General features: G+C 52.0%; 1 protein-coding gene and 1 long non-coding RNA gene across 2 annotated transcripts in view; one reads left to right on the top strand and one right to left on the bottom strand.

Annotated features, from left to right (window-relative positions):
- The window catches only part of LOC138720595 (uncharacterized), a 512,056-nt gene that overhangs the window by 371,830 nt on the left and 127,845 nt on the right, over window positions 1–12,381 (top strand). The window lies entirely within an intron of this gene.
- On the bottom strand, window positions 8,172–11,812 carry OTX2 (orthodenticle homeobox 2). The gene is made up of 3 exons (XM_069857112.1): window positions 11,622–11,812; window positions 11,064–11,215; window positions 8,172–9,732 (listed from the first exon to the last, which is right to left on the bottom strand). Exons 1-3 carry the CDS (start codon window positions 11,716–11,718, stop codon window positions 9,112–9,114), a joined length of 870 nt encoding a protein of 289 aa, XP_069713213.1. The 5' UTR covers window positions 11,719–11,812; the 3' UTR covers window positions 8,172–9,111.

Raw genomic sequence — 12,381 nt, 5'->3', positions numbered from 1 at the left:
CCACCAGACTCCAAATAGCTCCAGCATGCTGTTTATTACTAATTTTCAATCAATCCAATACCATCCCTTGTAATGTCATAGACTTGCAGCAGACCTGGATGATCCATTCAGGCTTTGGCACCCTGCAAAATGCTGAAGGCATCCCCAAAAGCACAAGGCAGGAGATTGAGATCTCTCTGCTCTGACCCCTTCTGCAGTCACCTCTCCCCATTGATATGGGGGGCCACGAGGCAGAAATGAGCTTTGGCAGCCTTCAGCGGTTTAATTCACCCCGGCAGTCGCTGCCAAAAGAGGTGGATAGTTTGCACACCTGGAGAGGTCAGCACTGCGTCCCGATCCCCACGGCAAGGAAGCAGCAGGCAGACAGCAGCCAAAGGAAAATAGAAAGAGCAGTGGTGCAGCACACCCCTCCAGAAGATTTTGCAAGACATTTCCCAAGACTGGGTTACCTTAGAGATTCCAGCGTTGCGTTAGCAGTGAGACAGTGCCCTTGTTCCACTGTAGACGGCCTCTTCCATGCACATGGGAAAAGCCGGACACCAACAGCATGCTGTGCTTCCATCACACTTTTCTTGGATGAGTCATTGCCTGGAGATCCTACAGTCTGGAGGTCCTACCACAATGCCAATCACAGCAGCACAGGTCACCGGTACCACTGTTAACCTGATGTCTGGCCCCCAGCTCTCAGCTCTCTCCTACACTCTTTGAGTTTGATTTGTCATGTCCAGAGATGACTCAGAAGCAAATTTCCACAGAAATCCTCTGGTGAATATTCCATCCTCTAAAAAGTCCTACACGTAGCCCTGTGAAGCAGCAGAGAAACCGGGATGGCTTCAGTGTGGGATGTGCCATATTATATTAAGTAATTATGGGCAGCATTAAATACCTACTGCATACCATTCAGAAAGGGATGCAATTATTTGACTGTAATTCTTAAGAACTCCGCACCTTCCATGTTCTAAGGGAATTTGTTTCAGCTGGTAACTCTTATTTTTCTCCAATGTCCAGTTCGGTTTAATCTTATTTTATCTTGTCGACCTGGATGCTGTTACTAGGTGGGTAAACACACTTTTGTCTTCTGTGTGCTACTAAGCACTCATTGAATGTGCATAGACCTTCTCAACCTTCTCTCAAATAACTGCACATACTGACAGGACTCCACAGGTTCCCCTCTGCCAAGCAGATGCCCCCTTCACTGAGTTGCTTTCATGGCTCTTCCTGAACTCTTCCTAATCCTCCACTTTCTGTTTCAAAGCCTGGCCCTAAGACTGGACGTCATTTAAGTAGAAGTCCCCTCTCCCAACTCATCTAGTGATTTACAGGGTTTCGGTGGAAACATCCCTGTCCCACCAGACTCCATCACCCTTTTCACTGTCCCACCACCCCAGCTCCTTCAAGGTCACTGCAGTTAGGGCTTAGCACTCATTTTGACTTCCCAAACACCTTCGTCCTGCAGGGATGCTGCATTGCTCCAGTTATCTTCCCAAGTGCCTTTGCTCACCCTTTGCCACCCAGCCCTGCCTTTCTTTGCTAAGCTCTCTGTCCCCTGGGTGCTTCTTTCTATCACTTCTCTCCCTTCACCAGCTCTGGTGGTTTGGTGTTCAGCAATTCTGCAAGCATGCTCCTCCACATTGCTAATAAAAATGGTAAATAAAGCCAAGTGCCTCCGCTGCATGACACCAAACACCCTCACAACTCACCAAACGCCTTTCATAGTGACTTCTGTTTGCAGCTCTGCAGCCCCTTGGGCAATGCAGAACCCAGAACATCCTTAGACATCCCCAGACACAATTCCCTCCAGGTATGTCCCTGAAAGTGGAGCTTGATTATCCTGAGGGAGTCAAACCTTCAGCCCCACACCCTATGGAGGAACCATGGTGGCTCACAGGGCCCCAGAAATCAGTGACACAGCAGAGCACGGTTACCCATCCTCCCACCACTGGGGCATGAAGGGATCAGCTTGTGTTGGGTGGGGGAACAGTAACACCAAAAGATAAATCAGCTTCATCTCTGCTTTAAACTGTGTCTGAAAACAAGTGTAATTTGCCACTTCTAAATGGAAGGAGGATGCGGGAGGACCCAGCGTTGGTGGGAAACACACTGTAGGCGCCAGGGCTGCCTCTCCCTCTGCACAAAAAAGGCAGCCCAGCATGGGCATTCTCACTGCGTCCAAAGGCTGATGCTTGGAAACACAAGGTACTTGGCAAGCCTTACCCAAAAGTCACAAGTAAATGAAAGCAGGTCAGTTGGAAATGTCTTCTTCTTGGAATTGACATCCTGACCTTACAAGCTCCTTTGGGAAAGACTAAAATTGCCCCAGTCCTGAAAACTCTCCTATGTCATCACTTCAGCAAAGTGAGAGTTAAATCATGTCCCAGCAGGCTGTGAACGTCTATTAATGGCAAAGGAGGGTGGAAACACCGAGTCCCAGCCGCTCTGTGCTAGGTGTTGCATGCACACACGAAACGCAGTCCCCACTGGAAAGGTCACAGACCCTTTTCAATACATATTATGAAGCACAAAGGAGGTAAGTTGCCCTCCTCGCTCCTTCATGCCCTCTCCTCCCTCTCCAGCCTGATCCCAGACCCTGCCAAGGCACAGGGCTCTGTGGAAACAGTTGCCCCCATGGAGGGGTAGACAATGTGTTTTCGAAGCAACAGCAGCTCTGGCAGAAATATTGCATCTCTTTTTACCAGCATCCACCTGAGAATAAAAATCAAGGTCCCTACCTAGAAGCATGTGAGAGGAGACATGGAGTGAACCAGCTCCTCCTTGAAAACAGAAAACAACAGAAACACCGTCCAGTTTTTCCAGCAATTAGCTCCTCAGGGATTCTGTTAAGAGGTCTCTGGTCTCACAGAGGTGCCTCCTTTCCTCTCGCTCTTCTTGTAATGATGATACCTGGGCTTTCCAAATTTAATTGCCAAGTAATTAGACATTATGTACAGTGGCTTGGCCCTGGCAAGGGCTGAAGGTCACCAGAAGGTACCCGAGACCAAGGAAGATGTTTTCTCTGTGCACTGAACGGGGTCCCCACCGGTGCCTCCAACTCTGTCTCTTTAATAGTGAAAACCTAAAACCCAAAACATCAGTCTCCTTTACTCAAAATAAAAAAAAAATAAATAAAAAAAAATAGAAGATTTGCAGTTGGACAGAAGGACAGGGAGACAGACAGAGGAACGGGAGGGATGGACAGAAGGGACAGAGAGATGGATAGGGACAAGCCCCATAGCAGTGCAGCACCGCACATGGAGACATCATTGTCACAGGTCATCCCATGGTCCCCAGACCACGTGATGCCATTCTCAAATCTGTTTAAATGAAGAACGGGGAAGGGATCGCACCCAGGAAAACGCTTTCTTTTTGGCACATCCTGCACTAAGAAGTATTTGCCGATAAGCTGATAATCAGGTGGCCTGGCCACCCCTGGTATGTTAGACCTTGCTGCTTAGAGAATATTTGATCATACAGTATCTCCATTAGGAGTTTGTAATCCGCTATCATGGCATTTGAGAGCCATTTGAGTATAAGGAGATTTTTATTAATGGTTCATGAGCCTAAAAGTCAAAATTGACTCTCAGAGCAGATTTTAACAGTTTATGCAGCATTTATATATTTATTTCTGACTTTGACCGCCTCTTCTCCCCTGTCCCATCACCTCCCTCTGCTCTGCCCCAGCACAGAGGTGCAGCAGTGATAACAGAAGTGGGGAGACACTGGGCAGCCTCAGCAGCTGGATGTACCCAGTGGCATTTCCCCTTCCCTTCCCTTCCCTTCCCTTCCCTTCCCTTCCCTTCCCTTCCCCTGTCCCCTTTCCTCCTCCCTTTCCCCTTCTCTTCTCCTTTTCCCTTCCCTTCACTTTTCCCCTTCCCCTTTCCCCTTCCTGTCCCCTTTCCCCTTCCCTTCCCTTCCCCTTTCCCCCTCCCTTTCTCCTTCTCTTCACCTTTTCCTTTCTCTTCTCCTTTTCCCTTCTCTTCTCCTTTTCCCTTCTCTTCTCCTTTTCCCTTCCCTTCCCTTCCCCCTTCCCTTCCCCCTTCCCTTCACTGTTCCCCTTCACCTTCCCTTCACTGTTCCCCTTCCCCTTTCCCCTTCCTTTCCCCTTTCCCCTTCTCCTCCCCCTTTCCCCCTCCCTTCCCCCTTCCCTTCGCTTTTCCCCTTCCTCCTTCCCTTCGCTTTTCCCTTTCCCCTTTCCACTTCCCTTCCCCTTTCCCCTTCCCTTCCCCTTCTCTTCTTCTTTTCCCTTCCCTTCCCTTCCCTTCCCCTTCCCCTTCCCTTCTCCTTTTCCATTCCCTCCATCCTTCCCTTCAATTTTCCCCTTCCCTGCCTCTTTTCCCTTTCCCCTTTCCCCTTTCCCCTTTCCCCTTTCCCCTTTCCCTTCCCTTCCCTTCCTTTCCCTTTCATTTTTCCTTCCTTCCTCCCTCCCTCCCTCCCTCCCTCCCTCCCTTCCTCCCTTCCTTCCTTCCTTCCTTCCTTCCTTCCTTCCCTCCCCATATCCATCCATGCTCTATACATTTACAGTTAGGCACTGACACACGCACTCATGCAATCGATGTTGCGCGATACATCAACACCCGCATCCCTGTGGGATGTGTTGGCACCACACGCATTTACCGATAGGTGCCCATACGTGTATTTTTGGTGCACACACTCATACACCCGCATCGACACAAGCGTTCGCGTGCTAGAGCCATTGATGTGTATGGATTGACACAAGCGCTCGCGCCGCACGCATTTCCCGAGGCGCAGCTCTGCTCTGCGCACACGCAGGGCAGGGGGTGCCGGTGTGGGGGCTCGGAGCCCTGTGCACCCCGCGGTCCCTGCACCCCGTGGGGCTGGGAGGGGGGAGCAGAGGTGTCACCTCCCCAAATGACAGCCCCCAGGATGGCCGAGGGAGGCCAGGGGTCCCCTGTCACCATGGGAGGCTGCTCTGGGGGTTTGCTTTCCCAGCCCTGCGTGGCACCAGGGGTTGGGGGTCCTGTCCCCTCCTGCTCTTTGAGAAATTGGGGATGGGGAGAGGGGGGTTCTGCCAATGTCCCCACTCTTCTTTCGGTCCCCAAAACTGGGTGGGGACCCAAACCCGAGCCAAATCCTTACCCAGCCTTCCCATACCCAGCCTTCCCATACTCAGCCTTCCCACACCCATATCCACACCCAACCTTGCCAAACCTTTTTCTGACCTTCCCAGACCCAAACTCAGCCCTCCCAAACCTATATCCAGCCCTCCAGTCCCGTTCCCGCTGCCCCCATCAAACCCCGGGGAAAGGCAGTGCCAGGGCTCTAAGTGGAGGTTTTGGGGGTCCCTGTGCCCCCTCCCAGTGCCAGGTGGGGGGGAAGTTCTGCTGCCAATCCCTAAATCCATCTTTTTTTTTTTCAGTAACTGTCTCCTTGGAAACTGGAAGCGCTCCCCAGCTCCAGGCACCTCCTGGAAATGCCGTCGTCCCAAAACTTGCCTCTGTTTTGGGGGACCCTGGGGTGGGAGCAGAGCTGTGGGAGAGACTGGGCTGGTGCTGGCTGGGAGCGGACAGACAGACGGACAGAGAACCAGGCAAGGAAGCAGGGCAGGAGCAGGAGGGGATCATACAGGGAGTGCACAGGGTGCAGGGAGGGCATCAGGGAGCTGGCAGAGGGGATGGAGCCGGCGTTTCAGGCAGCTCCACTATGATTGGGATCAAGGCTTCCCTCCTGGTTTTCTGCCTTTTCAATTTTTGGGCTTTTTTTTTCTCCCCCTCTGGTGGGAAGTGCCACTTTGCAGAACAGAAAGGCATCACTCATATGTATATTTTCAGGAGGTGAGGGGACGCCCCAAATCAAACACCCTTTTAATCAGATCTTTGCTCCTAAATCCAGCTGTCCACAAAGTGGGCGCAGTCACCCCTGCTTTTCCCCAAGTTTTATTGGATCCAGAATTACCTCTCACGGCCTGAGTTCAGAGGAAACAAATTCAGCCAGAAGGGAGATCGAAAACATTAAAAATGAAAAAGGAATTAAAATGCTGTTTATATAATATTTTGCCTTTGCCGGGTCACCTTGGGATTTTGCCCTTTGCCCACGTGAAAGCCCATTTAAATTAAAATCAGAAACAAACAGGTAGAGAAAATTTGGAAAGTGCAAAAAGCCTAGGGAAATTCAGAGAAATTCCTGACGTGGATTGGTTTTCTCTGATAAAAATGAGCTGTAGGCGAAGGAGCTCATCCCTAACAGACGGGAAAATACTCAGGAATGAAAAGTAAAAATAAGATAGGAATAGCAAAATGGGAAAAGAGGTTTTAAAGAGGCTTTAAAAAAACAAACAATATCAAAAGCCTGGGAAACAAAGAGATTTTCCAGGCAGGTGGGATGCTGCACGCCGGTTCAACAAGAACTTGTTCTTTCCAAGCATGTTTTACTTGAATAGTGGGTTGATTTTTTTTTGGGGGGGGGGGAAGTGGTAAACTTTGTTGGTTTGAACCAAATCAGCTGAGAAATGAAACTTTCTGTGCAGCTGCCTGGGAGAAGGCGGTGGCGAGGACCTGGCTGAGCCATCCCCGGCAGCCTCCGTGCCGCCTTGTGCTTCCCAAACCTCCCTCGTAGGTATCCTCCCATTAAAAAAAAAAAAATGAGAAAATCACCAATCGACAAACACTAACATGAAGTAACGTAAAAAAACTCGCCGTGGTTCAGAGACAGACGATATGGTCGGGGGGGTTTATTTTCAAGGCTGATCTTTGCTCGTGGTGACAAGTGACTTAAATGCTGGTGTGGGGAAAGGAGAGGGTTTGCTGGGCACAGCCCATTCAGATGCAGGGATGTGAGGCTGGGATTCAGAGATGCGAGGCTGGGATGAAGGGATGCGAGGCTGGGATGCAGGGATGCGAGGCTAGGATGCAGGGATGCGAGGCTGGGATGCAGGGATGCGAAGCTGGGATGCAGGGATGCGAAGCTGGGATGCAGGGATGCGAGGCTGGGATGCCAAGATGCGAGGGTGGGATGCCAAGATGCGAGGCTGGGATGCAGAGATGCGAGACCGAGGGGTTGCCATGAGGCAGCAGTGTTTGTGCTCCCTGGTCCCACGGACCGTGGGGAGGTGACGGCGGCCACATGCCTGTGGCCCTGGGTGACTTGCAGGCAGGAGGGTGCTGGTGACAAGACACCAAGGACAGCCAGTGACAGGGATCAGGACGGTGGCGGATGCTTTTTTCAGACTCTCTTTCCAGAGGTCCGTTTTTTTTTTTCCCCTGCGCTAAATCCAAACCGAGTTCAGAGCTCAAGTGACCCCAGTGACGCACACGGGAAGGAGAGAGGGAGGACAGAAAAACAGCCACCAAGATGCTTGGGAAGGCTCTGATCCTGCATCACGGGATGCAGTGGCTTCAGCTCATGGAATTACAGCTTAAAAACTTGTCCCTCTCCTTCCCCAGCACCTCTGCTTGATTGCTCCCTGGTCCCCTCGTCTCCTCCCCAGTTCAGCCTAGATAGTTTAAGTCTCTTCCCAAATGCAACTGGGGACTTGCACCTCCCTGGAAACCACAATGATCCCTCCTCTCCCCACAATGAGATTTAGGGAAGCCGCAGGGGGAAGATCACGTCATCCAGGGTCTGTTGGCAACCAATGGGGCTTTTTCTTTAAAACAAAAAAAAAGAAAATTAAAAAAAATTATCCCCCCTTCATTTTGCTTCCTTCGTCTCTGGGAACCACTGGCAAAAACCCCTTTGTCTTGGCCCTAGAGAAGCAGCCGGACCCTCCTGGTCCCACACGCCTGGCTGCAACCGAGAAATCCCTACGGCAGACGGCATCGCCCCTCTCCGTCACTCGATTAAAATGGAAGACAACCATCAAGTGTGCTAGAACCATTTTAATATAATTATACATATCTGCCAAATCCAGGAAAAAAAAAGGTTTATGCATATATATCTTTTTTTCTTTTTTTTTTTTTCAGTTAACATCTGCAAGCATAAACGACAATTAATTTCTCGGTTTAAAATTCATCCAGGTCAGAGCAACTGCCCAAAGTCCTGTTGGATTTGACGGTTACTGCCAGCGTGACCAGCAGTAAGTGAGCTCCAGAGGAGTTTAATGTCCTCGGGTGGGGTTTTTCGGTCTTTTCTCTTTCATTCAGAGACAGTTTGCTGTAAAAAGTTTCAGTGCAGTTCACCTCGGGTGAAAGGCGATCGTGTTTTTGTGTTTTTCTGGGTTTTTTTAATATATATTTTTTATTATTTTTTAAAAGATGATAATAGGTAACTCAGTTGCTCTGAATTTCACTTATAATTATAACCTATTTAAATCACAGCAGAACTCCCGCTGGTGCAGAGTTCATAGTTGCATACAATACAGGAGATCACAGTTTTGAAGTCTAGCACAGATTAAAAACCACAGATGTACCATTTATATAAGACACACACTGATTGTCTCTTAAAAACTACATATTGACTCCTTATGAACATTATCTTTTTTTTTATCTTTAAATAAAGTAGTGCAGCTAGGACAATCAGTCACACAACCCACACAGCCCTGAACCAAGTTCTCCGGGTGCCAACTTGAGCGAGTTGGGCGTGAAACAGTTGGATGAGCTCGAGAGCGAGAGAGAAAGAAAGAGGGAGAAAAAGAGGGAGAAAAAAGAGAGACGCTGTCCATTCCGAGTATTTTAATCGAGGGTTGGCTAACACATTGGAAACCTCTGGGTGAAGGATCTTTCCACGCACACACAAAAAAAAGAAATAAAAACCTAGACTTTTTTTTTTTTTTTACTTTTTTTGTTTTTTTAAACTGGCCCGTAGGTGGGATGATCTCCCATCCTTTCCAAACAAAGAAACCCAACAATTGCCTAAAACTAGAAAGAACACAGATGGGTCTGTCTGTTTTCTGCTCACTAGATGATCTGTCCATTTAAGGCCTTCCTCCTCCGTTTTTCCTCTTAATTATTCCTTTTCCAGAGCGTCTGAGCAGGAGATGAGTCTGAACGGGATCACACCAACACTGTCCCCCTCTTGTCGCTGTTGGTTTTTTTTGTTCGTTATTTTGTCCGTTGAGTTATTTATCTCTTTAATTTAACCAAGACCTGACTAAAACTGGAGCGCTCAGCCCAGCCTGTTCGTTCTCGTCGCGATTTCTCTCGTTATCACAAAGGTTCTTCACAAAACCTGGAACTTCCATGACGACGTCTGGTCCTTATAATCCAAGCAGTCAGCATTGAAGTTTAACTTCCAGGAGGCTGTTTGGTCTTTATAATCCAAGCAATCGGTGGTGGAGTTAAAGCCCAAACTGGAGGCTCCATAGCCCTGGGTGGAGAGGGAGGCCGGAGACTGGTTGAGGTGGCTGGTGACCGCGTTGGCACCCATGGGACTCAGCGCGGCCCCCGGTCCGGGAAGCTGGTGGTGCATAGGGGTCAAGTAAGATCCACAGTCCATCCCTCCGAAATAAGAGGTCGAGCCAGCGTATCCTTGGCTATAGCCTGATGCCTGGGTGTAGGTCATCGGGTAGGATCTCTGCATGCAGGAGGAAGAGGTGGACAGGGGGTCTGAGAGCGGGGAGATGGACGCTGGGCTCCAGATGGAGACGGGGGCGCTGCTGCTGGAAATGGTCGGGACCGAGGTGCTGGAGGGGGGAGTGAACTGCCCGCTGGTCCCGCTCTCCGAACTCACTTCCCGGGCTGGCGAATTCTTCTTTTTAGCCGGCCGTACCTTGTTCTGGCCCCCGTTCTGCTGCTGCTGCTGCTGCTGACGGCACTTGGCCCGGCGGTTTTTGAACCACACCTGGAGACCCAAAGACGAGGAGGAAGAAAAATCTTGGTGTTAGGGATGCGCGGGCAAAGCCAGGCGGGGAAAGAGATGGTGTCGGGGAGACCTTGCCAGGAAGGGGACGCAAAACGTGCTCCCCAGCAAGCGGAGGGTTTGCAGGAGAAAACCTGCGGGGCTCCCCCTCCCTGGGATCATTAGCTGTAATAACAAGTGGAAACGGGCAAATCGAACTGCTTAATAAGGTCACTTTTGGGGGAAAGGGAAGCAGGGGAGGGGGGACCGCTCCCTCTTTGCTGTTTGCCAGCCTGGAGACCCCCAGGAATCACCATTTAAGACCCATAAAAGCCAAGCCCTTAATTAGAAACAATAGAGCGTCAGGAAGGGAGGGAACAATTAGGGGAAGAGAAGAGGTGGCTGGGGGGCGGGGGGGGGGGAAGATTTACCCTCTCAATAGACTCTCTGCTCTCACCCTCAGCAAGAAGCATCCCCCCAGCCCATCACACCCTTTTTTTAGCAGAGATCGAGAGGACTGAGTCTGGAGAGAGGGACTAGTGAGAAGGTTTTTGAGGAGAAGGCTGGAGTTTGGCATGGGAGGGGGGATCCATGCTCCGCTGGGCCAAGGCACCACAGAGCCTCAGGAAGCCTCACAGGGAGGCAAGTGGGAAGGATGGCTTTGAAGCCACCCAGCAACAGCTGCAGGGGTGTTCTGGATCCTCCTGACCTGCCAGCAGCACCTCCAACTTGCTGTCTGGCTTGGGGATCCGCAGCCTGGTTGCAGGGGAGACAGCCCAGCCCCAGGAGAGGGGTCATCTCCACCAAGGATCATCTCCCCTCTCTCATCACAGCCCCTTCATAGAAAAATGAAGCCTCCAGTCTGTGAAAGGGGATCCCAGTCTGGTCCTGCTCCAGGGCCGTGGGGATCTCTGGGGAAGGAGGGATCTTTTACAGCTTTGAGGGAGCCCCAAACGCCTGCAGGACAGGGTGGGGGGTCGGCGCCCGGGCCAAGGCACGGTGGGATGCTCCCCAAGAGCCTGGGGGATGCTGGGGAGCATCCCAGGATCACAGCGGGCTCAGGATCTGGGAACCGGGAGCTGCACCAACCTCGCGGTGCAGAGGGAGGAACGGAGAGCACAACTCCAACCCTGGGAAGGCGAACTGCCACTCCATCCCCCCCCTCTGCACCCTCAGCCTTCTGGGAGCATCCTACACCCCACAGGGACCCCACCTCCCCCCTCCATCCCCCGAAACAGCCCCTTCGCCTCGCTGCCAGCCCCAAACCTTCCCCGTCGGGTCGGAGCTGGGGGGACAAGGAGGGTTTTCCAGCCCCCCCCCCCCTTCCTTCCTACCTGCACTCTGGACTCGGGCAGGTTGATTTTCAGCGCCACCTCCTCCCGCATGAAGATGTCGGGGTAGCGGGTCTTGGCGAAAAGAGCCTCCAGCACGTCGAGCTGCGCCCGGGTGAAGGTCGTGCGCTCCCGGCGCTGCTTTCTGGGGGTGGCTGCGAACGGAGCCAGGGGGCCTGGCTGTCACTCAGCGGCCCCCGAACCCCGTTTGTCCCCTCCAGCCTCCCCTGAAGCCCTTTTTACCCCTCTCTCCTGGACGAGCCACCACCGCGCAGCAGCTCCTCCTCTCCATCCCTCCCCACCCCGGCTGGGTCCGGAGCATCTTCCCCCCAGCAAAAAGAGGGGGGTCTCCCCTTTGCAGACCCTTCCCCGGGGAAAAAAGTTCGTGGGCGAGCAGGAAAACAGAAAAGGGGGACCCCACGCCTCCCAGTCCCCGAGTTGGTTGCGCCTCCAAGAGACCCGACGGCTTCGTGGAGGGGAAAGCAAGAGGTGGGAATTAAAAAAAAAAAAATAAAATTAAAAACAAAATGAGACAAAAAGGGGAAGAAAAACGTGGCTTACCGGGATAACCGACGGACGGGTGCAACAAATCCATGCCCGAGGTTGTGAGACTCAGGCCATTGACTGCGTAAGGTGGTTGCTTAAGATAAGACATCATGCTAAAGTTGTAGCGGAGAGGAGCGCTGGCCGAGATCCGAGCGGGGGGAGCCTCCCGAGCGCCCTGCCTGCCCCGGGGGTGCCTAGGGGGGCCGGGGGGGCCGCCAGGTGCCTGCGGAGGCGAGAGGAGGAGGAGGAGGAGGAGGAGGAGGAGGAGGAGTGGGGGGGGGGGGGGTCAGGCCAGCTCGCTGCCCCCCAGCTTTATCCCTCTCGCTGCCTTCCCCCCGCAAATCGACCCCAGCCGGATTGGGGAGCTGGGAAGAGACTGACTAGATAAACGCAGCTCTTCCCCCCAACCCCCCCCCCAAAAAAAAAAAAAAAAAAAAGGGCGAGGAGGGGAGGAGGAGGGGGGGAGCATCCCAGCCAGTAATTACAGCCCGAACAAAACCCCCCCAAGCCTTCAACTGCCCGCATTGTGCGGCTACCCGGGGCATTTGCATAGGATTCCCGGCCGGGCACCGGCTAATTGTCTCAAGCAAAACTTGATTGGGGCCATTGGCGGACACAAAGGACCCCTCGGCTAAATAAATAATGCAGATAACAAAGCCCGAGGGTGAGAAACAAAGAAACAATTCAAGAAACCTATCTCTCCCCTAGCCTCTTGCAAGGACTTTAATTATCCCAGGTTCGGGCATCATTCAAACCTCCCCAGCTTCTCCCCTTC

The sequence above is a fragment of the Phaenicophaeus curvirostris genome, chromosome 5, assembly GCF_032191515.1.
Source record: "Phaenicophaeus curvirostris isolate KB17595 chromosome 5, BPBGC_Pcur_1.0, whole genome shotgun sequence".
NCBI classification, from domain to species: Eukaryota; Metazoa; Chordata; class Aves; order Cuculiformes; family Cuculidae; genus Phaenicophaeus; species Phaenicophaeus curvirostris.
Note: the sequence above shows the minus strand (reverse complement) of the source record. Positions and strands in the feature narration are given on the sequence as shown.

Coding starts and splice junctions, on each gene's coding strand:
- OTX2 (XM_069857112.1), bottom strand. CDS start 11,718: ATGATGTCTTATCTTAAGCAACCACCTTACGCAGTCAATGGCCTGAGT. Junction 11,216..11,621: donor CCCGTCCGTCGGTTATCCCG/GTAAGCCACGTT, acceptor CTCCGTTCGCAG/CCACCCCCAGAAAGCAGCGC. Junction 9,733..11,063: donor TGCCCGAGTCCAGAGTGCAG/GTAGGAAGGAAG, acceptor TTGGGTCTCCAG/GTGTGGTTCAAAAACCGCCG.